At 48.9% G+C, this 23,095-nt stretch overlaps 2 protein-coding genes and 1 long non-coding RNA gene across 11 annotated transcripts in view; 1 reads left to right on the forward strand and 2 right to left on the reverse strand.

Annotated features, from left to right (window-relative positions):
* Positions 1-12,027, reverse strand: part of SECISBP2 (SECIS binding protein 2) — a 47,349-nt gene extending 35,322 nt beyond the window's left edge. For 4 of the 9 annotated variants that reach the window (XM_025423590.3, XM_049093266.1, XM_025423587.3 and 1 more), the window contains exons 1-7: positions 11,279-11,627; positions 11,096-11,192; positions 6,357-6,606; positions 6,014-6,134; positions 4,586-4,821; positions 2,044-2,125; positions 496-698 (exon numbers count right to left, since the gene is read on the reverse strand). In XM_025423590.3, the coding sequence (XP_025279375.1) occupies positions 496-698; positions 2,044-2,125; positions 4,586-4,821; positions 6,014-6,134; positions 6,357-6,606; positions 11,096-11,192; positions 11,279-11,396 (1,107 nt within the window). In that variant the 5' untranslated portion in view covers positions 11,397-11,627. Of the gene's footprint in view, positions 1-495; positions 699-2,043; positions 2,126-4,585; positions 4,822-6,013; positions 6,135-6,356; positions 6,607-11,095; positions 11,242-11,278; positions 11,638-11,874 lie in introns of those variants that run through there. The other 5 variants (XM_025423592.3, XM_025423586.3, XM_025423591.3 and 2 more) reach the window with 4 other exon arrangements.
* Positions 12,028-13,140: 1,113 nt separating this feature from the next.
* CKS2 (CDC28 protein kinase regulatory subunit 2) lies at positions 13,141-17,565 on the reverse strand. The gene is made up of 3 exons (XM_025423593.3): positions 17,296-17,565; positions 14,668-14,795; positions 13,141-13,468 (listed from the first exon to the last, which is right to left on the reverse strand). Exons 1-3 carry the CDS (start codon positions 17,352-17,354, stop codon positions 13,416-13,418), a joined length of 240 nt encoding a protein of 79 aa, XP_025279378.1. The 5' UTR covers positions 17,355-17,565; the 3' UTR covers positions 13,141-13,415.
* Positions 17,566-17,616: 51 nt separating this feature from the next.
* On the forward strand, positions 17,617-19,239 carry LOC112644864 (uncharacterized). The gene is made up of 2 exons (XR_003126820.3): positions 17,617-17,804; positions 18,888-19,239. It is a non-coding gene; the product is annotated as an uncharacterized LOC112644864 (long non-coding RNA).
* The last annotated feature ends 3,856 nt before the right edge of the window (positions 19,240-23,095 follow it).

Here is a 23,095-nt window from a genome sequence, read left to right on the forward strand (position 1 = left end):
TTACAGAAATAAATCCAGGGACCAATAAAAATGACAGCTTAAAATTATTTGACTTGAAAAGGAAAAATGGACCCTGAGATGCTACCTTACACACTACAATGAACTGAGTCAGTAACATACACCAGATGATCACACGAGATGGAGTTCAACGTCTTGCTATTGTGACTAGTAGGTAAAAGATGAAAAGGCTAGGGGAAAAAAGGTAGGACTTTATATACCAGGGCGTGAACTTCTACCAGTGTCTCTCCTTTACAGACTTCAAAATGGTTCACAGGTGTTTGAAGACCACAGATATAAAATCGACAGATATCTCCCTTGCTCTAAAAGCTACCAGCTGTGTTCCCGAACCGAGGTTCTATTTTTCTCAAGGTACAAAAATGCAACTGATTCAAATGAGCAACTAAAACACAGAATGAAACACTTTGCGAGGATCTGAGAAAAATAAAGACTATCCAGTCGCACAGAAGATCAACATAATGCAAACGTGACACCTACCTTTTTAGCTGGGTGGACATGTCTCTCTTTGTAGGAAAGATCCGAAGATAAAACTTCAGGAGGTGATATACTAACACTTTTAGGGTCTGCTGATGAAGCAACCATCTTTAGGTTTATCATGGAGGTAACGTTTTTAGGGGCTGCTGACCGTTCTGTAGATAATGTCTGCCGAACAACATAACCCATTGGTGTCCAAGATAACTCTGCTCAAAGATAACCAAAGTTGTTGAACAATCTCAACATTAAAATAAAAATACTTAGAAATTCAAAACACGTATTACGTGAGATCATTACTCAGAGCATGATTAAATTTAGACTGGTGTTCTGAACATTCTTGGAAATGACAGCATTTGCTAAGCTCTCTTCTTGGAACACACTTGCTGAATTAACTTACAGGCTGTGTGATTTCCCTAGAAAGCAATTTTTTAACTTGGGTGTGCAGGTGGGTAGACACACTACAGCTAAAATTAAAAGGACAAAGATCACACGCTAGCCCCACTAACCTTGCTATGTAGCACTGACACTAAGTCAAGGATCACTGACTTCAGCTTCCCAGGAAAAGGTGATCTCTCTCTCTCTTTAGGCTCAGGTCTCAGTACGACAGCACTACTGCCTAAGTCCACAGACAGAACAGAACCCATGCACCCCATGGACAGCTGGGGCATCCCCCCAGGAGAGGAGGCTAGTCAGGCTGCTTTCATACCAGAGCTACACGCCATTCAAGCTGCCTCTTAGGTGAAGGCTTTACTGAACCACACACGCCACACGAGAATGCAAAAGAAAACACACTTATGAATACACCTGGAAGAGTTTTGTAAAAATGTCTTCTGCTAGAACCAGCTACTCAGAAAAATTACTGAGGTCTCTCTGAACATATCACTTCCAGGACAGCCAGACCAGAAGATCCATAAGCATGGTCTGAGGCTCCCAAGACCCTTTCAGGGCTCTGAAGCATCAAAACCATTTTCTTGACAGGAGGAACGGGCCCTGTGCCTCCCCCTGTGCTCATCCTCCCTGTGCCTCCCTTCGCTCATCCTCCTGAGCATCCAGCAGCGTTTTCCGGAGGCTGCATGACGCGCGACAGTAGAGTTCATTAAATTCCTCCCTTAACTGGACAAAGTGGACACATCTCATTTAGAATTCTTTGCTCCCACGTTACACTCCTTGCACACTGACGTGGATCTCATGTACTTACTTCCAGCTTCTCACAATAACATCAGTTTGTCCACAACCCATCAACTGTCCTAAAGAAGGCTTTATTTATTTTTTTTTTATAATTTATTTTTTTTTTATTTTTATTTATTTATGATAGTCACAGAGAGAGAGAGAGGCGCAGAGACACAGGCAGAGGGAGAAGCAGGCTCCATGCACCGGGAGCCTGACGTGGGATTCGATCCCGGTCTCCAGGATCGCGCCCTGGGCCAAAGGCAGGCGCCAAACCGCTGCGCCACCCAGGGATCCCTTAAAGAAGGCTTTAAACCAAAAACATTTCTGTTGTACTGAGCTAAAAATGACCTTGGAAAGCGGGGGCCTGGCAATGCCTCTTACCTCTGGTACATGAGGAGGGATCGGCCACAGAGCTGCCAGTCATAGACTCCACTGCATCTGTGCTTCTCACCACCCCTTCACCCTAGAAGGCAAACCAGCATCATACTATTTCAAGTTGAAAATAATCACTTAATTTTTTTTTAAGATTTTATTTATTTATTTATTCATGAGAGATACAGAGAGAGGCAGAGACACAGGCAGAGGGAGAAGCAGGCTCCAGGCAGGGAGCCCGACGTGGGACTCGATCATGGGGCTCCAGGATCATGCCCTGGGCTGAAGGCGGCACTAAACCACTGAGCCACCCGGGCTGTCCTAATCACTTAATTTTTAAATACACCTTCCCTTGCCATTCTTAAAATCTCCAAAATATATGCTAATGCCACCCAGGGGCCCCGTAAATCATATTTGTTAAAAGAACAGGCTATGGGGATGCCTGGGTGGATCAGCGGTTGAGCATCTACCTTTGGTCCAGGTCATGATCCAGGGGTCCTGGGATCAAGTCTCACATCGGGCTCCCCGCAGGGAGCCTGCTTCTCCCTCTGCAGGTGTCTCTGCCTCTCTCTCTCTCTGTTTCTCATGAATAAATACAATCTTAAAAATATATATATATACGCATATATTATACATGCTCACCATGGCAAACCTGTCCCAGAACAGTTACATAAAGATTCAGTGCAACAGGCTTTCAAAAAATACTTAGTAACACAGAAAAATGCCAAGTTTTAAAACCTCAAAACACAAACCCATACATACACATAACCTCAATTTGAGGGGCATCCCCTCAATTCCCACAACATACCACTAAAAAAAGATTTAAGTACTTAGCACAGTTTTCCTTGGATGACAATTACAGGTGACCCTTAAGCATTGGGAGTTGGGGTGCCAACCCCTGGCGAGTCAAAACTCCACACGTAACTTCTGATCCCCTCAAAAACCTAACTACTAACAGCCTACTGTTGGCAGGAACCCTGACAGATCACATGGAGTTAACATGCATACCATACACAATATGTATCATATACTAGATTCTTATAGTAAAATAAGCTAAAAAAAAAAAAAAAGTTAAGAGAATCACAAAGAGAAAAAACATGTTTATGCTCCTGTCCTGTGTTTATAAAAAAAAAAAAAAATCAGCTGGTGCAGTTCAAACCCGTGCTGCAGAAGGTCAACTGTTTATTCTCTTTTAAATACTCTTCTTGTGTTAATTTTTTTTTTTAAGACTTATTTATTTGTTTATGATAGACATAGAGAAAGAGGCAGAGACACAGGAGGAGGGAGAAGCAGGCTCCATGCCGGGAGCCCAACGCGGGACTCGATCCCGGGACTCCAGGATCACACGCTGGGCCAAAGGCAGGCGCTAAACCACTGAGCCACCCAGGGATCCCCTCTTCTTATGTTTAAAGATACTACTAGGATTAATGAGGAAAAAAGTTCTTCAAGATAGAAAAATTAAACTGCACACATAATTCAAGAATGTGAACACATCCCGAGCGGGGAGTCTTGTACACCTACTGACATAGCAGCATGGGCCTCATTTTGTGTCCAGATGCAGGTGTGTGACCAGTGACCACGATGAGACAGGTCGGTCACATCCCGCCGCAGGCCACTAGGGATGTGGACTACTCACGGGCTTAGACTATACAGTGACTACCAGGGACATGGACGTGGAGCCCCTCAATGGCTCGGCTACTCCACGCACACAGCAGAAGGGTCACACAGCTGCCAAACGAAACGGATTCCTCAACGTCAGCCAGCCGGCCACAGGGAAGCACCAGGGTGTGATAGCATCTAACGTGTGGGGAATGGTGTAACTCCTGCACACCACAAGCCACGCTGCCTGCCTCTGGGCGTCAGTGTCCAGGTACCCAAGAGCACCTGAGGAAGCCAAATCCCAGCTCCACTCAAGAGGTAGGTGGATGGGGAGGCCCCCCTCCTTCTCTGTACCCCCCTCCTTGCCTGTCCACCCTCCTTCAGCAGGAACTTGGGAGAAGCAACCCTAGAGACTATACCCGGATGACCTTTCTTCCTGAAACCTCGATGGAATAAACTTCCAAGACCAAACGTGGAACAATGCATATTTTAAAATCATTAAGTGGCAAACAAAACACACAATGATGACTTCTGCTCAGTTTGTGGTCTCATCAACGAAAGAAGTATGGATAAAAAACCTAGAAAAATCAGAGGCTACTTGTGCAGTTTGAAATATTAGTCTGATTTTAAAAATCTCTGTGTCTATACAATAAACGTTTGTCAGATGCAACGCTGGCAGTGAGACATTCACCAAGGGCTGTCTGAGCAGCAGGACCTGTGCCAGAATCCGACTCCAGGCCCTGGCAGCTAAAAAGCACAAAGAAGCTTATTAGGTAATTCTTTTAAAAGAATAGCTGTCTTAGGGGCTACAACCAGCTGGGAAGGGTCCAAACCAAAGGTCCTCTAAGTGCCTGGACAGGGCCCCCACACTAAGACATAGCGTACTGTGAAGTACTTGCACAAATGTGTACGGAGAAGAAAGGGAGACAGGAGGAGGAGGCCCCACACTCACCTCTGCTGTCACCACAGTGGGTTTCACCACCTCCCTGAGAAGAGAAAGGTCAGCTGAGGCGGAGCGTAGAGGCCCCCACTTGGGTGGCTTCTGTGTCTCTGAGAGCTTGCTGTTCTCTGGGCCTGGCAGCTCAGGAAAATCCAACCTGGTAAATTCAAACTCAGGTTTGGAGGCAGATCCACTTTTTTCAACAATTCTGGATTTCCTGTCTGTTCGTTTATGATAACCATCTGTATCTGTAGAATCAAAAGCAGGGGTGAGAAGTCAGGCATCGTGTGAAAACTGTTACTCATGCTTCAACAGTGGGGCAGAAAGCCTGTTGCTGCTGACGCACTAACACAGGACTGTCCAAATGCCGCCCCCAACCCCTTTGCTAGTGTTGCCAACCTGGCTAACGGTGGAAAACAGAAATGACCACAAGTTCCAGCTGGGCCACCAGGCAGGAAAAAGCAAAGCACGCCGCAAATTTTGGGCATAATTCTCAAGCTGCTGAACTAGTTATTACAACCTGATCTAATTATTCTTAACACTGTAGAGTTCTGCAAATTCACAGAGATGCCAACTAACTTTTTTTCAGCGATATATCTTCCACGCTTGAGAGAAACTTTGGAAGAAAGCGAGTAGAATTAAACTTGGAACCTCTTCCCCATCTTTCCCCTTCAAATACAAATGAATCCTCCTGTGGGCTGTAATACCATGAAGTCCCCGCATTTAATCATGAGGGCAGAGTTATTACAGTAAACTGTTTGACTTTCCTTTCACACTTCCATGCACCAAATGATTTCTGAGTGAAGTGAACACAGAGAAAAATTTGTATACCAAATAAGTATACATGTAAATAAGCTGAGCATTCCCAGAAAATACATTATTACAAAGGTGCTAACTATTTATATAAACAAGCCATCAAACTGCCCGAGTACGTAACTTACAGGAGAAAGCAAGATACCACGTGGAATCACTAGCTTTCAGCCAGAGCCTGAAACAGTAGTTTCCAAGGCCAGAGAGGCCACGTCCCCCAAGTAACTACACTGCCTCAGGTTTGCTATTGCTCAGGATGGGATTCAAAGCACAAACTCTCTCACATATTAAAAAGCGTCCCAACAGAATACCAGAGAAGTGATTTTAGCAATGAACATGGTCAAAAAGAATACAAAGGATGCAGCCGTGATTTGCTTAAGGACATGTTTTGAGGCCTATGGGTGTCAGCTACTTGCCATGTTAACTTTGGGCTGGTTCCTGCACACGTGTGTGCACGTCACAGAGCGCCCCCAGAACAGGTCCCTCCCAGGGCAGAAGACCCCAGTGGAGTCCAATGGCCTCTGCTCTTCTCGAGCAAGTCCAAAGAAGCAGATGAACAAAGAACAGTGACATTTCTGGGGTAGGCGGGGTAGGACGATAGAACATCAGAGAGGAGTCTGTCATTTTCACCTGATTTCAAATTACTGTCAGCGGGAATGGACATAGGATGTGAACCTCTAACTGATTTTAGATCCGATGACAGAGATCCGTCGGCCTTCTTGCTGTCAAACTTTTGCTCGTATGTTTTTTTCTGCAGGAAAAATTAAAAAGTCACATGAATTAAGAAAACTAGCACAAAGGCTTAAAATTGCAAATCCGTAAGTATCCCCAGTGACCATTTCGAAAAAGGCTAAACAAAAATCAATTCTTAAATACACAAAAGACTTAAATAATACTTAAGTATCACGTGAGAATGAAGCAGCTCTTTACACTGTAAATGCTAATGTAACCAATAGCACCATGGTGTGCTAACCTTAAACAGAGCTTTTGTGTCTTGTGGGAGAGGGCACATCTGCTCGTTTCGTGGCTTCATGGTCTGAAAACCTCGGTAACCGCTGGGGTGGCTGTAAGCATACTGGGACCCAGGCACTGGGCAGACACTCTGTGCACACTCCATAGGGTAAGGAGAGTAACTGCATGGATGAAGAGCGAGCTCAGAAGATAAATACTGAGGTGGAAACGTTGAAGCCCCAAAGGCCATATCTTCAGTGTAGAGCTTCTGCCTAAAGAAGAAAGGTACATTTTATTTTATTTTTTTAAGATTTTATTTATTTATTCATGAGAGACACACAGAGAAAGGCAGAGACACAGGCAGAGGGAAAAGCAGGCTCCCTGCAGGGAGCCCAACGTGGGACTCGATCCCATGACTCCAGGATCACGCCTTGGGCTGAAGGCAGACGCTCAACCGCTGAGCCACCCAGGCGCCCTGAAGAAAGGTACATTTTAGTGGAAAATTTCATACCACAAACCAAAGAGCTATTCTGTAAAAAGCAATTTAAACTTTTGAGGTCATTTGTTCTAGCACTGAAATCTCTCTAATAGCACAAGGAAAGCTCCTAGTGTTTCCTTCTTGCCCTGCACAGAAAGACGCAGAGCCAGTACTCCGTGTTCACTACTAAGGTGAAGCATCCACGGCAAGACTGGGTCACAGGGCGCAGGAGCAGAGCCCAGGGACGTCTCAGCAGCTTCTCATGCACAGTCAGACGTCTGGGAAAGCCTCCCACCACTACCCTGGCCTAAAGGGCCATCCAGACCATTCTCTCTGCAGAGGGGGCTCTTACAGAGACCCCACTGCCCCATCCAACCTCCAGCTCAACCTCCACATCCTGTGCTTTTCTGCCTTGCAGGGCCAGAGCTACGAAGGGGACAGTGCACAAATGGTGGCCTAGGAGCTGCAACCTGCCAACAAGACGGCCACCATCTGTGGATGCTGCCATCACCCCATTTGCTCAAACTGTGAGGCTAAACCAAAATATAATTTAACACTGATTTTGTAAGCAAATTTGGTATTCAGCTAGAGGCTTCAATCCTCTTGTGACAAAAGATGGCGAAATGCTGAGCAGAGGAGCTAAGACACAAAACATGCCCTTCTCATTCCCACAAATGAGCACCAGATGTTTCTGTGACGTCCCAGAGCATCAAAGGAATCCCAAAGGGTGCTGGTCCCCTGGAAATCAGAGCTAATGATGAGACATCCCAGCTGACTTCACCTTCCGGATGGCCAGGAGGTACAAGCAAAGGCAACAGAAAGTTTCTGTTCTGGGGCAGGAATGGTCTGGACTGCAGGAGACAGCACCCAGGTGAGCAGGCCAAACCTGAGACCAGGCCAGACACCAGAATGTTCCCTGCATTCACAGCCACGCAGGGCCTAACTGGACATCCTGCTACTGCTATCTATGAAACCACAACACCTTATAATAAGTTCACACCCAGTAAGATCCTTCACTAATTCCAGTAATTAAGTATTCCTAAAGAAAAACCAAGAAAAACCTTTTACTATACTTTTTTCAGTACACGTGGCCTATTGCTGCTCTTTGCAGAAAAAAAAAAAAAAAAAAAGATTCAAAGCTTCATCCTGCTCCCAAACGCAAATCCCTATTTCATTTTATTTGAAGCTCAGAAAATCTAATGGGAGTGCAGATGAAGGTGGAGACTCTGCTCTTCACAAGAGAAGGTGGGCAAAAGCAGGTGACAGCAAATCACAGTAAAAAAGATGAAATCCCAAGTCCAAAAACCGGTCAAACGAACAGACCAATGAAACTGAGGTAAGGGAGGAAAGGAAGGCCAGGTCCCACAGTTTTGAAGCTGTGTCATCCCGCAAACGTGCATCTGCAAATCCAGAGCCCTCGGTTCGGGTCCTGGCTGTTTTCAGTATCTAGTTGTCCACTTTGGACAAGTCATCACTGGTCCTTCTTCCTCTGAGAAGTTGGTACTTTTCCCTTCCATCCAAGGACAACACAATTACATGCAGAGACCACCACACAGAGACACACAGTAAATCACAGCGACAATGTACAGCACCTGCCGGGGCTTCAAGCAGCTTTTCTGTAAAATTCCAGTTGCCACAAATGGCCCAGATTTTCCTCAACCACAGAGCATACCTTTTTCATGCCCCACATCTCACCCAGCCCCCCTTATATTTGGAGCACCTCTCCTGCAGCTAACCCCCCCACCCTGTACCCACACAGCACCCCCCCCCCCCCCCGGCCTGTCTCCTTGCCCCATCGCCACCCGCAGTCCCAAGTCTCCAGGACATCCTTCCTGCGAGCCCAGTGGCCTCCTCCCCACACCATCTGCGGGTCTGGCCCTTCTGTCCCATCACTTGTAAAGCTCCTGGACTTGCCAATCCTGTCTCACCTTCCATGGCTCGTCCACAGAGGGCCCTCCTCGGCACTTTCCCAGTCTCTCCAGTCAGACTCCGAACCCAGACCTGTCCTCGCTCTGCTCAGGACTTCACACACGTACATGCCATCCTGCACCTTTGCCAGCTCTGGGCCTGGCTCTCCAACTGACAGGTCACTGCCCTCGAACCAGCACTGACTGCAGTCCAAGCTGAACGTGGAGTCCCCGAAGGGCCCCTCTTCCCACCCCCATCCTCAGGAGTGATGCCACCGCTCTGCACATCCTCAGCCTCTCTTCCACTAGCATCCACACGGGTCACCATGGAGCCTTCCTTTCCCGTATCTTATTCCCTAGTTTCAGTGCCTGGAACCCAGTCCTCACCTTTGAACTCTTCTCCCTACAAGCTGAATGAGAAGCCGGGAGGGAGCGTCCCCACACATTTAAGGCACGACCGGCAGTTCCCTACTTCTACCCCATACCCTTAGTCTCCTCGGCTGCACTGAGCAGTTGTCCCCCCAGCACTTCCCTCAACCCCTTATCTTTGACATTTGCCCCACAGTGTTGCCCCCAGTCCCTGCTGTCAGGCCAGGACAGGTCAGGCTCCAGCTGCTCCTCCAGCCACCAAGCGGACCTGAGTGAGACACACTGCAACCAGGACTCCTCGTTCCCACAGCTGAGGGATTTGCACTCAGAGGCACCTACCGCTGACGGTACACTGCCACCTGCCCAACTGTTCTGCAAACACTTGCCACAGGTGGCAGCAGCTCTGGGGAGATCCACTGAGGGCAGGTCAGAATTACAGATACTCACTCTGCTCCGGGCACTGCCTACTTCAACGACTGAGCACACGTTTCTAGCCCCAGTTTCTCAGGCGCAAAAATAACATCACACCTCCTGCCAACCTCATGGACTGGCAGTGGACAGGCAGCAAAGACGACCTATGTTCCTTATGGAAAATGCTAGAGGAGATCTCCATTTCCGGGAAGCCTGGCTCAGGCAAAGACTTCTTGGCCTCCGTCAGGAAGGACTAGATACTCAGTTCTCATTACATAATACATCCCTTTCCAAGGCTCCTGTCCCTCCTAATCCTGCCCCTCTGCATACACGCCTCTTTTCTCCTTGTTTTCTTGCTGGCCAGGAATATTGTCAGCCAATCTTTTCCTTGGTTATAAATAATTTTAAAAAAATAATCAAAGCTATAAAAGAGTAAGAGGTCAAGAAACCTAATTTTTAAATTTGGCAGTGCACATCCTGAAGCTTCTGATTCGTCTCAATTCAGGCTACTGCCAGAACATTAGTTCAGCCGGAGGAATGCTTTCCACCTTTATTTTGGGTAACTGGAATCCCACCCAGCAGATGGCTTCGAATCCCTGTCACTGACTGAACTACATTTTATACTTTACTTTGTGAACGAACCACCCAAGGTAGAACAATTCAAGTGAGACCCATGCCAACCTTCCTCTAACAGAGGATGAAATCAAAGTGGAAAACTCGAGTACTCCCAGCAACCCATGTACAGGCAAAACTTCAACACTTTCAAAAAATACAACCTACGTACACCAAACAACTTTATGATTTTCTTACTCATTCTAAATTTCACTCTCGTGAATACTAATCTACAATTTATAGGAAGCATGATCTATTTTCAGTCGACACCATGCAGACATGAAAAAGAAACAAGTATGACCCACATCAAAGGGATGTAAAGACAAAGATTCTTACATAAGCATGAAGGTGACACATACCTTAAAAAAATCTACATGTACTCTGTACGATGACACGAGAGCTTTAACACATGTTCTTCTAAATTCAGCTAATGACAGAAACCATTTTTGTCAATACCCAAAAGATGAAACTTGTGAAGGAAAAACTGAAAAACCAACATAAGCCTTTTAACTCGAGAAAAGTTTTATAACCCAAGCTTTTAGACTCCATCTCCAGGAGACATTTTTAAAGAAAAGTGCACAATTCTTTGGAAACTATCCAACAAAGGAGCAGCCAGGGCTGCAAGATTTTACAATGTTAGCCCTTGATCTCCCTGGACTTGTCCTTGCCCCGTGTCCTCTCTGCACCCCAGCCGCCTCGTCTCCGCCAGATGTGTGATACAGCTGCAGACCCCATGCACAACTGAACCCTGAAACTGCATTTCCTACCAGCGAGTGCATTGCAGCCTCCACACTTTCTTGGCCCAAAACCACCACATGGGCATGAGGAGGTGACCTTTCCTGTCTGGTGCAGGACACAGGCTGTGCCCCAGGCTCGGGCCCCTCTCTGGGGAGGAGCATCCTCTGGCGGTACTCGGAACACGATCCCGTCAGGTGCAGCGTGGTTCATCCGGGAAGAAGACAAGACAATGAGAGGGATACGTACTCAGGCACCGGCAGCTCCTGAACACACGGGTAGTAGGTGGCTGCACAGCCGGGGAACACACGTGCTTCCGAAGACTCTGCCCAGGCCACACTGAGCCCTGCAAATTTGGGGACAAACGGCTTGACATCTGCTGACAACTTGATGCCCTGAGGAAAAAAGGGAGAGAAGGTTTTGACTACGTACATTCGCAGATACAGCAAGGATGAACAAACAACCCGAAGCAAGCCGGGGGTTCCAGCAGTCCCCGAAATGCCAAGCCCAGTAGCGTCTGCGGTTCAAAGCCCAGAGCGTCTGTCCTCATAACGCCGAGACCGTTCGCCAGCTTCTGCTCCGATGCTTTTCTCCTAAAAAGGGGTGTAGTGAGGGGCTGGGGGTGGGAAGGGCAAAGGACCCAACCGGTGACGGGGCCGGGACAGCCGGCAAGGTTCCTCGGCTGTCACCCCGGGTCTCCGGGGACCGCGCGGCCGGAGTCCGCGGCCATCACGCTTCCCAGATCACGAAGCTGCGTCAGTGCTCTGCTGTCCCGCGGCGGCCCAGACGAGCGGCGCCGAAGCCCGGGAGCCGAGCGCCGCGGCGGCCGGGGCTCCCCCTAGCGGTCCGGCCCGCGGGCCCAGCGCGCCCAGCGCGCCCAGCGCGCCCAGCGCCGCGGCGGACGTTGGCGGGAGCTCCGCGCGCGAGAGCCGAGACGCACCCTCGGGGCCCGCCGCCAGCCCCCGCTAACCGCGGCCGCCCCGACGCCCCGCGCGGCCCCCGCCCCCACTCCGGCGCGCCGTCCTCACCTCGCCGACCGGCCCCCGCGGCCCCTCCGACGCCATGGCGCGCGGCTCGGAGGAGGCCCGGCCCCGGAGGCCAGCAGCCGCCCCGTCGGCTGGCGGCGCGGACCAGCGACGCTCCCGCTCCCCGCTTTTCCGCCTTCGGAGCGGACGCCAGGAAGTGCGTCACAGAAACGCGCCCCGCCCCGCCCCGCCCGCGCCCCCTCGCTTCCGGCCGTTAGTGTGCCGGGCGGCGGCGGCCGCGGGAGGCCCGACCTTGGAAGGGGGCCGCAACGGCCCCGGGGCCCGGCGGGGCTGGGGGTACCGGAAGCGGACGTGGAGGCCACGAGGACTCGGTGCACTCGACTGCCGGCGGCAGGAGCTCTCGGCTGTAAACGCGGAGCGCCCAGCCCCTGCAGCTGTGGGGACAGGGGTGCGGCCGGGAGGGGGGTCGGAGGGACCCGGCAGGTGCGGGGCCGCGGGGGGAGGGGGACGGGGACTGGGAACCTCAGCGCTGCCCCGCACGGAGGCCTGGGCTCACTGACCGCCCGGTACTCCCGAGCAGGAAGCGCGGGCAGCGCAGGTTGCCCTCCCGGTGTGCGCTCCTCTGCAGGTGTCCCAGCAGGTGGTCGACAGGCCTGGGGTGAAGCAGTTAGCCTCGCTGTCCCTCCCCTGCGGTCTGCCAGCCCGGGGACTTCTCGGGATGGGCCCTGGGCTGCAGCTCAGCACCAGTGTCTCTGTAGACGCCCACCCCCCCTTCCTCAGGAGCGAGCCTACGGAGGACCACCAGACTGGCACCAGACTCCCTGCTTCTGCACACCTAATTTCAGGGTTTTCTCCAGCACAGCGGATAAAATAGGCTGTGTCTGCGTTACCTCAGGAATGTTAAATAGCAGCTGAGAAGACAGTTTAACAGGCACCAACTGTGTAGGGGCTGGTGTTTGATGGTGCTTTTCAACTCAGTGGAAACATCCCGACTGGGAACATGCAGTAAAAGAGAAACGGGGCTAAGAGGTTTCCCCCACGGCCAGTACCTGGGGCAGTCCTTCCACTAAACTGCACAATTCTCCAGAACTAGACTAGCAGCAGAGCTGTAAAATAAACCTACTCTCTATTAACTATTACTTCGTATGTGAATTAAGTGGTTTCCTCCCCAAGCCAAGCTATTTTAAACTCATTTAATTTTACTGCTTTAATTTTCTCCGGATCAAACTTGTAAGAGTTGAAATCCTCTAACCACCTCACTACACACAAATTAACATTTAAGAAAATATACCCCAATAAAGTCAATGATAAATGCAACATACAAACTTTATTTAACAAAAGTAACAGACAAAGTCAAACAGGCACTTATATTAAGAGAAAAACTGACTAGAAGAAATTTATCTTGAACATCTTATAGTAACCTACTTGCAGTTGCATTTAACTGAGCTCTGTTGCTGTGAAGAATACAGCTCATGCACAGGTATGGATCAACAATTTGTACATTTTAAGTATTCACTGAATACTACCCTTATATACACATATACATTAAATTTGAAAAAGATTTGACGATCCCCAGAAAGACTTCATTTTTGTTGCTCTTTTGGAAGAGGTCGTCTAAAGAGAAGAATATGTGGTTCTGTGGAAACAAAATATTTAATATAATTTTAATACATTTTTCATTAATTCAACCAAAAACTCAAAATCCCCATTTGATCCAAATAAAATAGATCAACTGTTATCAAAATAACAAATTTTACTTCAAAAGTCACTGTCAACTATAAACAAAACCACCTGATAACATTCCCCAATGTTTTAGTTTTATCTAAAAGAGATCCCAAGTAGAGAAAAGTGGGGAGAATGGTTTCTACCTTTAGAATCTCAATTCCAGCAAAAAGGGAAAAGAGACTATCACTTTTGTGTAGAAAAGACACCTAATCAAATTCAAAAACCACCACCCTGTATAAAGTACAGATCCCAAGGGCCCATCCCCAAAGATTATTTCAGTAGGTCGGAGTCCCAGATTCTACAGCCAAGTTCCTCGTGTGCTCTGGTACTAGCTGGACAAAGAGCTTTTGACCTAATAGGATTAAATGCCCCCAGTCCCAAAAAAATTTTAAGTTCGTTTCTGAGGCTACTGCCACTTTAACAAGAGCAGAAAACAAGATCACTCTAATCCCCTGATTCAGTTTCTATAGCATGCCCTCGAAATTTGCTCAAAGCACTATAAATCATTAGATTTTATTCATTATGCAAAAAAAAAAAAAAAAAAAAGGAAAGAAAAAGAATTTAACCCCACGAGTTTTAGTTGACCATTTCATATCTGGGAAACCCTGGTGAAATCCACAAAATAATACACTAATGCATAACACACATAGCACGGTTTACTATTTTACGTTATTCCAGCTTAACGTGGTAGAACCCAATTATCCTTTAAATAGAATGCTAAAGGAAAAAATAAATCACTTCAAATTGCATTAATTTCTATGCATAGAACTTAATGACATTTAAAGGGTCTTAAAATAAGTTCTTAGTTTTCAAAGAGGGGACAATAATTACGGCAAAATAAGATACTATTTATAATGACACATTTTAAAACAGAATTACCCTTTTTTTAACTCATCTTTCTGCAAGAGAATAATGTATTACTTTCATTCCTGGTATTCACTACAAAATTGGAATTTTTCCTAGGAAGAAAGGAATCAGCCATTTAAAGAACGCTCACACTTACCAGAGTTACTTTGGGAATACCACTAAATGTCAGTATTATTAACCTCCAACAGCCAAAACCACTACTATTTTATTTCAGTTGATGCTTTCCTAAATGGCCACCCTTACCTGGCTCATGAATCATGTAATGAACCCAGCCTAGACTCTGTTGGACACCAAGTCTCCTCCACTCCTCTTCAGACATCAGATGGGTTTTCGGTACTTGTTTGGAAAGTTCTCTGGGTAACATGACATGCCTGTTAAGAGATAGAGCCAAGTATTAGTATCCACCTTTCCTACAATTATTACTTTATAAATGCATTTTCAGGATACTTAGTATCTGCGTTCAAAATAAACATCTTTAAAGCAACTCTTTTTACATTACTATTGGTATCAATCTTGAGGACTATCACCTTTAATTCTGAGTTTTGAAAGCCAAATGTTCAAAATTAGGGAGAAAAGAATATACAGTTCAAATACAGAAGGCATTTTGTTCGGATTCACCTTTTCTTCTCTACAAGACTTCAGGGATAGAATCTCCAAAAACTAAGTGGTTATCTAAAACACCCCAGCCTCCCGCCACAGCTACCTCTTCTGACTTAAATCCTGGCCAATAAGTAAGCGGAAAATACACCAACTTATAGAAACTGTCCTCAAAAGAGAACATGCCTAACTCTTTTCCTTGTTCTTTCCTGTTGGTTATGAATCAGACTAATGGCATCAGGGAGCTAGAGAACCCAGCTAAATCCACAGAAGCTTAAGTTGAGGATGGTTCCTGGTTGTAAAACTAAACCCCATGCTGCCTTTTATATAAAAGAAAAAGATTTCTAAAGATCTTATTTGGAAAAAAAAAATCTTATTTGAGAGACAGCAAGAGAACAAACACAAGCAGGGTGAGGGGACTGAGGGAGAGAGCAGCAGAGTCCCATGCAGGGCTTGATCCCAGGACCCCGAGATCATGACCAGAACCCAAGGCAGACACATAACTGAGGCACCCAGGTGCCCCCAAAATATCTAATTTGTTAATTTGGGTGTCCCACTACTCAACATTATAGATTTATAGTAGATACGAGTCCTGTATACTGTACAAGTTGCTTTGTTCAGATACAAAGTAAAAAACTCAAGTCCCACAAATATAGGTGTACCTAACCACCTCAAAGACTTAATTTTTATTTATTCATGAGACACAGAGAGGCAGAGACACAGAGGGAGAAGCAGGCTCCCTGTCGGGAGCGGGCTGTAGGACTGGATCCTGGGACTCCAGGATCACGCCCTGGGCGGAAGGCGGGGGGCAAAACCGCTGAGCCATCCAGGCATCCCCAAAGACTTTTTTCAGAAGTTACTGACTTCTATCCAAACGACTTATGTCCAAAACTTTGTTATTTTAAGGAAAAGATGTTCTTTTCAATGTACGTATACATTGTACGTGTACAACTATAACTTCGTAAATTCTGAAAGACAAGTCTGCATCCCTCTTAATTGCAGTAAAAAGGCCTTTATCAATCACAATTCCCAAACCCAGTTTTACTATTCCCAGTGGCAATATGAAGTTATGGAGTTCTCGACACTAACCAAAATTTTTGACCAGTATGAAATATCTAGCTGTGGGTCAGTTGGCTGGGGGGGGGGGGGGGGGGGGGGGGAGAGAAGGGGAATCTGGTCAGTCACATTTTCTGTCAGAAAACTGAACTCCTTACACATAAACACTGAGACGGTCATCAGCTTACATTCTCGGTGACGAGTGAACTACATACCCGTACGTATTATTCACAGAAGCAGTGAGCCTTGGAACTACCACCATGTTTTTAAATCTGCCCTGAGACCTCCAAATCGAATTATGCTATTTCTACCAATTCCAGTGAACTACAGTTGACCCTTGACCACCACGGGGTTGGGGGCCCTGACCCCTCAAACAGTTGAAAACCTATACGTAACACCCGACCCCCCAACACTAATTACTGACGTCATCCTCTGACGCAAAGCCTGACTGGTGGTTACGTGTTGTGCACGTTTCCTTGAGATGCCCCGTGAACGGCCTCATTTCTGCCTTCCACGTCGCTGTCCGCCGGCAGCACACCCTCAGCCCCCCTGTTCCCTCCGCGGGGCCGCCGCTCCCCAACTACGCCGGGGACGGTGTCCACGTGACGGGCGCGCCCGGGGCAACTCAGGACACACGCTCCCCCGAGGGCCGCGGGCCTCAGGCCGACGCTCCTGTCCCGAGACCCCGCGCGGGGACCCGGTCTCGGAGACCGGAAATCCGGCCCGGGTCATGCCACGCTTCCGGGAACACTCCCCGAGGGGCCGCTCTCCGCCCGGACCCTCCGCGCAGCCTGGCCCGGGGCTCCACGGCACGGCCCCGCCCCCGCCCCCGCCCGCAGCGTGCCCCCCGCCTCCCCCGGCCCCGCCCCGCCCCACCCAGTCCCACCCCGCCCCGCCCGTCTCCCCCCCAGGGGCCGGCGCCGGGTCCAGCCGCGCCTACCCCCAGCCGCCGGGCCGCGCTCCGACGCCGCGGCAGCCCCCCAGGGCGCAGCGGAGAGGGAGGGAGCGGGCCCCACAGCCCCGGCCCCGCCCGGCCACCGCGAACAAAGGGCGGGGGACGCGGGGACGCCGGTCCGCACGCCCCGGGGCCCTGGTGCCCCGCCGCCCGCCGCCCTCGGGCCCGACCCGAACCCCCGCCGGCGCGCTGCGACCCCGACGGCGACCCCGGTTCCGGTTCCGCCCAGCCTCGCGGCCGAGGCCGGTACTCGTAGTGCTCACCGGTACTCGTAGTGCTCGTCGAAGTACTTGTCCGAGTAGTAGATCTGCTTGTGGGCCATCGTGCGGGCGGCGGGAGCGACGGGGCGCGAAGAGCGGGCGCAGCGGGCCACACGTCCGCGTCAGGCCGAAGCAACGACTCGACTGCGACCAACCGACCGCAGGCCCAACGATCCCGGTTTGAATCCGACAGCCCACCGCTGATTGGACGGAGGCGCCAGCCAATCACCTTCCACGCAAACTGCCAGTAGGCGGAACCGGCTCCCAGCCTATCGTCACCGACCCTCCTCGGCGTTGTCTCCCCCGACCAGCCAATCAGAGACCTGTTGCGGGGTCGCCCTGGGGAAGAAGTGGATGATTGGCAAGGCGTGGCGACGGGAAGCTCCCAGACGGGAAGGGGCGTGGCCAGGGGAGGGCGGAGCCCGGACGTTAAGGGCCTCAGAGCGCGTGCGCAGGGGTTTAGAACGTTCCAGGTCAGCCAGGCCGTTGGGGAGGGCGGACCTGAGGGAAAGGTGAAGTATCGCGGGGTTTGGCGAGGTGCGGGCGGGGCTGCACGACGTGCGGCCGTCTCCGCGCAGGCGCAGTCTCGGTGTCGAGGGGGGGGAGGGGGTGCTTTCCGCCGCGGGGCCTGGCCTCGGGGTGCGGGAGGTAGCGGCGGCCGCGGCAGGTGGGCGGGCGTGGGAAGGAAGACCTTGGGCGGCGCGGTCGGGAGCCAAGTCGAGCGGAGCGGGCGGCCCGTGGGTGCGGGTCCGAGGCGCCCCGCAGGCGGCGGGCGGGAGCCACGTGCAGGAACTGGGGGCTTTTAGGGCGGGGCGGGGCGGGGGAGGGGGGTCCCCGCAGGCACAGGTGCCTCGGGGCGGGCCACCTACCTGCTGCCGGGGGGCGGGACCGGCTCCCCGCGCCGCCCGGGCTCGGAGCCTGCCGCCCCCGCCCCCGCCCCCGCCCGGTCCAGGTCCAGGTCCAGGTCCAGGTCCAGGGCAGGATGTGCCGAGGGCGAAGATGTGGGCGATTGTTCCGGGAGGTGGGGAGGGGCACCACGGGCTTTGTGGCAGAGCCCGGGAAAGAAGAGCTTCCGGGATGTGTTCTGCGGAGCGGTGTTGAAAGCTTCAGGCGGACGAGTCGGGTAGCGTCAGCTCCCGGTGCCGGTCACCGGCTTCCGCAGCTCCCGCTGTGGCCGTCTCGCTTCCTCCTGCGCACCCCACGTCCGAAGAGATCCCGGATACGGGGTCCTCCCGCTTTGAAAGGGCGCTTGTGCAGGCCTCCGCGTTCACGGAGTGCGTCTCCAGAAGAACTTTAAAAGTGCTCAGCGCCGAGCCGCGCTTGCGCCTCAGCCCTCAGCCCCTCGCGGCCCCCCGCTCGCGCCTGCGTTCAGGTCACCCGGCCTCGCAGGGCCTCGCGGCGGCTGGTGAACCCACATCCAAACGTGGGCCTACGCGTCCGGTTCGGTTATTGTCTCTTTTACTCTTTTAAGCGATGCCCTCCCCACCCACGCACACACCACCCTTTATAATAGGGATTCATCCAAAACACCAGGCCATCGGCGTCTGTGGAATACTGGCTCCTTGTGGTCTAATTTACTTTTCCTTGTAATCTAGGTTAAAACCACAGCAACAGCTATTTGTCCAGATCCATTTAGCAAGTGGCGGGCTGCAGACTCGAGCCCCAACAGTCTGAGTCCGCAGTTAGGCCCCTTAACTGCTACTGTGTGCTGTCGCTTATCTTAACAGTATGGCATATGCCGGGGACAGAGTGCACAGGACACGGGAAGGAGCGTTGTGGGAAGTGAATCCGGGAGGATGGATGTCACAGACCTCAAAACAGCCCCCAGAGATGTCCATGTCCTGATCCCTGGAACCTGGAGATGTGTTGCCTGGACTTGGCAGATGTGACCAAGTTACTTCTGACCTCTAGAACTGTCAGATAATAAATTTGTGTTGTTTTAAGGCACTGAGTCTGTTGTGATGTGTAAAAAGCAAGCAAAACACGACCCAGCAGCTGGAAACGAGTGGTAAATTGGGCCAGACTAGGAAGGGATTCCAGACTTCTTCCTATTAAATGTGGTCATTTTGATGAGTGTGGGGCCGGTCAGGCGAGATGTGGCAGAGGGGCTCAGTGAGAAAGACATGGCACTTGATAGGATGAGGGCAGGCGCCCTATCCTGGCAGCAGCCCACTGACAGGCTAATGGTAAAAGTAGCCCCGTGTGGTCCACATCCAGTCACGGAGCCCAGCAGCGTGCTTGGAGAGGCTTCCTCCCTGGGGACGGCACTGATTCTGCTGCTCCAGTGATGACAGTGCCTGCCTGGGAGGCACTACAATGTGGCATAAGCATTTCTTCATTGTCCCTTCTGAGCCTCCACATTATCGCATGAAGAAGGCAAGGTGGATAAAAGCAGTGGAGCTGCAAAGCCCTCCTTGACCGACAGTGTCTGCTCCAAACAAGTTGAAATTCTGAATGTGCATATTGTATGAAAAGCATCTATTCACTGTGTCAATGGAAGAGATTTTAGACAGCCATTCCATGTGTAAGAAGTACGACGAAGTGTGTGATTTAAAATACAAGACTTGGGACACCTGGGTGGCTCAGCGGTTGAGCATCTGCATTTGGCTCTGGTCATGATCCCAGGGTCCTGGGATTGAGTCCCACATCGGGCTCCCCACAAGGAGCCTGCTTCTCCCTCTGCCTGTGTCTCTGCCTCCCTCTGTCTCTCGTGAATAAAATAAAATCTTAAAAAAAATACAAGTCTCTTTTTGTTCTGATATGGGTACAAGCTTAGGAACTAATTCACAATGAACGCACACACCACAAAGCTCAAGTTTGAACTCCCCACCATCCTCTTGATGTTCCACTAATCGTGCATGAGGAAGATTCAGGTGGTATAGGCCATTTTCAATGACCGCACCCAAGCTGGTCAGTGTTCACATACTTCTGTATGTAATTCTTGATTGAAAAGTTTAATTCCCACCAAACTCCTATCACTCTTTTTAGTGTTTTATTCAACTCGTGTCTGAAAATTGCAGAAATAAACACATACTTATCAAAAGAAATAAAATGCCTGCTCATTCCTTTCTCAACAATCCCATACAGATGTACTGGCCATGGTGCATCACCCACATGGACTTTGCTGTGTGCTTAGTACAGACGTGTCCCTTCCAGAGCTAGGGGTTCATGTGTACATCCTTATTTTATAAAATATTCTACAGCTTGCTTTTTCTTTTTTTTTTTCACTCTTTTCCTGGGACCCTATTAACAGGAAGGATCATTTCAGGGATCTTGTTGAGGCCATCAGAGTTTTGCTGAAAGGATGTGTGAGACTGTCCTTCCACCTATACTGGCCCCTCCTAATGCCTGTTGGTTCTTGTCCATGTGGGAACTCCATAGGGCTCAGTCCTCAGACTGATAGTCTCCTCGTGGTTCTGCCAATTTTTTGCTTCACCGATTTTGCAGCTCTGTTAATTTGGTGCACTTAGGAAGGCTGTCTTCTTGGCAAGTGGACCATTTTGTTATGTAATGTCTCTCCTCATCTTGGTTAATTCTCGTCTCTGCTCTGAAGTCTGCAATGTCTGATGCAAACATAGCCACTTCAGCTTTCTTTTCATCAGGGTTTATATCCTACAGCTTTTTCCATCCTTCTGCCTTTAACTCACCTCAATCTTTATATTTGACATGAATTTCTCGTAAATACCATCTACAAGATATTAGTTTTTTTCCAAAATGAACGGCAGAGAAATAAAAAAAAAAAAAAAAAAAACAGCAGAGCCTGGCAGTATGTTCGAGAGTGCTTTTAATGGGGAGCGCTCCTGGGCGAGGTTCCAAGACTCGGAGAGGTGGCCTGAGTCAGAGAAGTCACACCAGGGTTGGGGAGTGTGGGGGTTTTTAAGCCTTCTTGGTTCAGGGTCCGGGTCTGGGTGGGGTCACCGAGTCCCTAGGTGATGGCTGGGGGTGGGGATAGTACAGACGATGGGGGTGGTCCCTGGCTGGAAAGTCCTGGCTGGAAAGTTTCGGTTTCCCGTCTAGGCTTCGATTTGCTGGAGATGATGTGGTGGTCATGGCTGCTTTGACCAGCCATTTTGACCCATTTTGAGATGTCTGCCATTTTGGGTGCCCCTATCTCTCAGCCAGCTCAACACAAGAAACTATTTTTATCTATTTTCCCGTCTTTATCTTTTAATTGGTACTTAAGGCCTTTTACATGTAATGTAACTGTTGATGCTTGGCTTTGAGTCTGCTGTTTTATTATGTTACCTGCCTGGTCTCTTGTTGTTTCTTCTGCTTCCCCTTTACTGTCTTCCTGTATGGGCTCAGGAAGCCAAAAAAAAAAAAAGCCTGAAAGTTCCTATATGTATTAAATCGAAGGCTAATTAAAGTCTCCTAAAGAAAACACTAGACCCAAAAGGCTTTGCAGAAGACGTCTACCAAGAGCAGAAGAGTTCATTCTATTAGGCAAGAATCACATTGATCCAAACATGGACAATATGAGAAGGGAAATGAATGCCCCCTTCACGGACACAGATAACACTTAAACAACCTAAATAAAGTGCTGGCCAGCTGCATCCAATTGTGTTCTTAAAAAAGATGACACGTCATCCTACAAATGCAAAGATGGTGTAATATTAGAAAATCTGTTAATGTAATACAGCACATTAACAGCATAAAGGAGGAAAAATGATCCTCTCCATCATGCAGGAAAAAAAATTGATAAATTCACCATTCTTTTAAAATACAAACTCAGTAAACCCACCATTCACTGGTGATAGCACTCTTCATGATAGAAGTGGAAGGAAGCTTTGTTAACTTCATTGAAACAGCTATAAAAAAACATTTAATGTAATTCTTTTGGAGAAACATCAGAAGTATTCTCTTTAAAATTTTCTATTATCTCTAATTATATTGAACAATGTGCTGGAATTCAGAGCCATCACCTTAAAGAAGAAATTTAAAGCATAATAATTGGAAAGGAAGAAATAAAACGGCTTTTGCAACTGATAGAATTATATTTATATCCAGACATAAGATCAACGTACAAGTTAATTGCAATCTAACAAACCAGTTTCAAAAAACTAGAAAACGTATGCAAAAAAAGAAATATGATTATATCAGCACCAAATATCACAGACTGGAGATAAACCTAAGAAAAAAAATACCCAAAGCCCTGATAAGCAAAAATGTAAACTTTTGAGAGACATAAAGACTCGTATGAATGGAGAGATATACTGTGTTCATGCTTGGACTTGACGTGGTTAAGATACAAATTCCCTCCAAACTAAAAAAAAAAAAAGACACCTGGGTGGCTCAGTGGTTTAGCGCCTGCCTTCAGCCCAGGGTGTGATCCTGGAGTCCCAGGATTGAGTCATCAGGCTCCCTGCTTGGAGCCTGCTTCTCCCTCAGCCTGTGTGTGTCTCTCTCTCTCTGTCTCTCTCTCTCTCTCTCTATCTCTCATGAATAAATAAATAAAATCTTAAAAAAAAAATTTCCCTCCAAACTGATCATAATGTAGTCTCATTCCAATAAAAATGCCACATTTGAGGAATAAGTACCTTTGATGAGAAAAGAGCCAAAAATAGCACAGATACTTCCCTGGACTCTGTCAATGCAGACCGACCAGAAATCCCTCTAATAAAAGAAGAAAACAGTTTTATTTGAGGCCAGATTAGGGCAGCTGTCTGGGAAATACGATCTTCACAGGGACCAAAGTGCTCCGGAGAATGATCGGTTTTTAAAGGGCTATATCCCTTTTTTTTTTTTTTTTTTTTTTTTTTTACATAAAAGAGCCATAAATCAACATATCAGAAGTACATTCCTG

The sequence above is a fragment of the Canis lupus genome, chromosome 1 (genome assembly GCF_003254725.2).
Source record: "Canis lupus dingo isolate Sandy chromosome 1, ASM325472v2, whole genome shotgun sequence".
In the NCBI taxonomy this organism is placed as follows: Eukaryota; Metazoa; Chordata; class Mammalia; order Carnivora; family Canidae; genus Canis; species Canis lupus.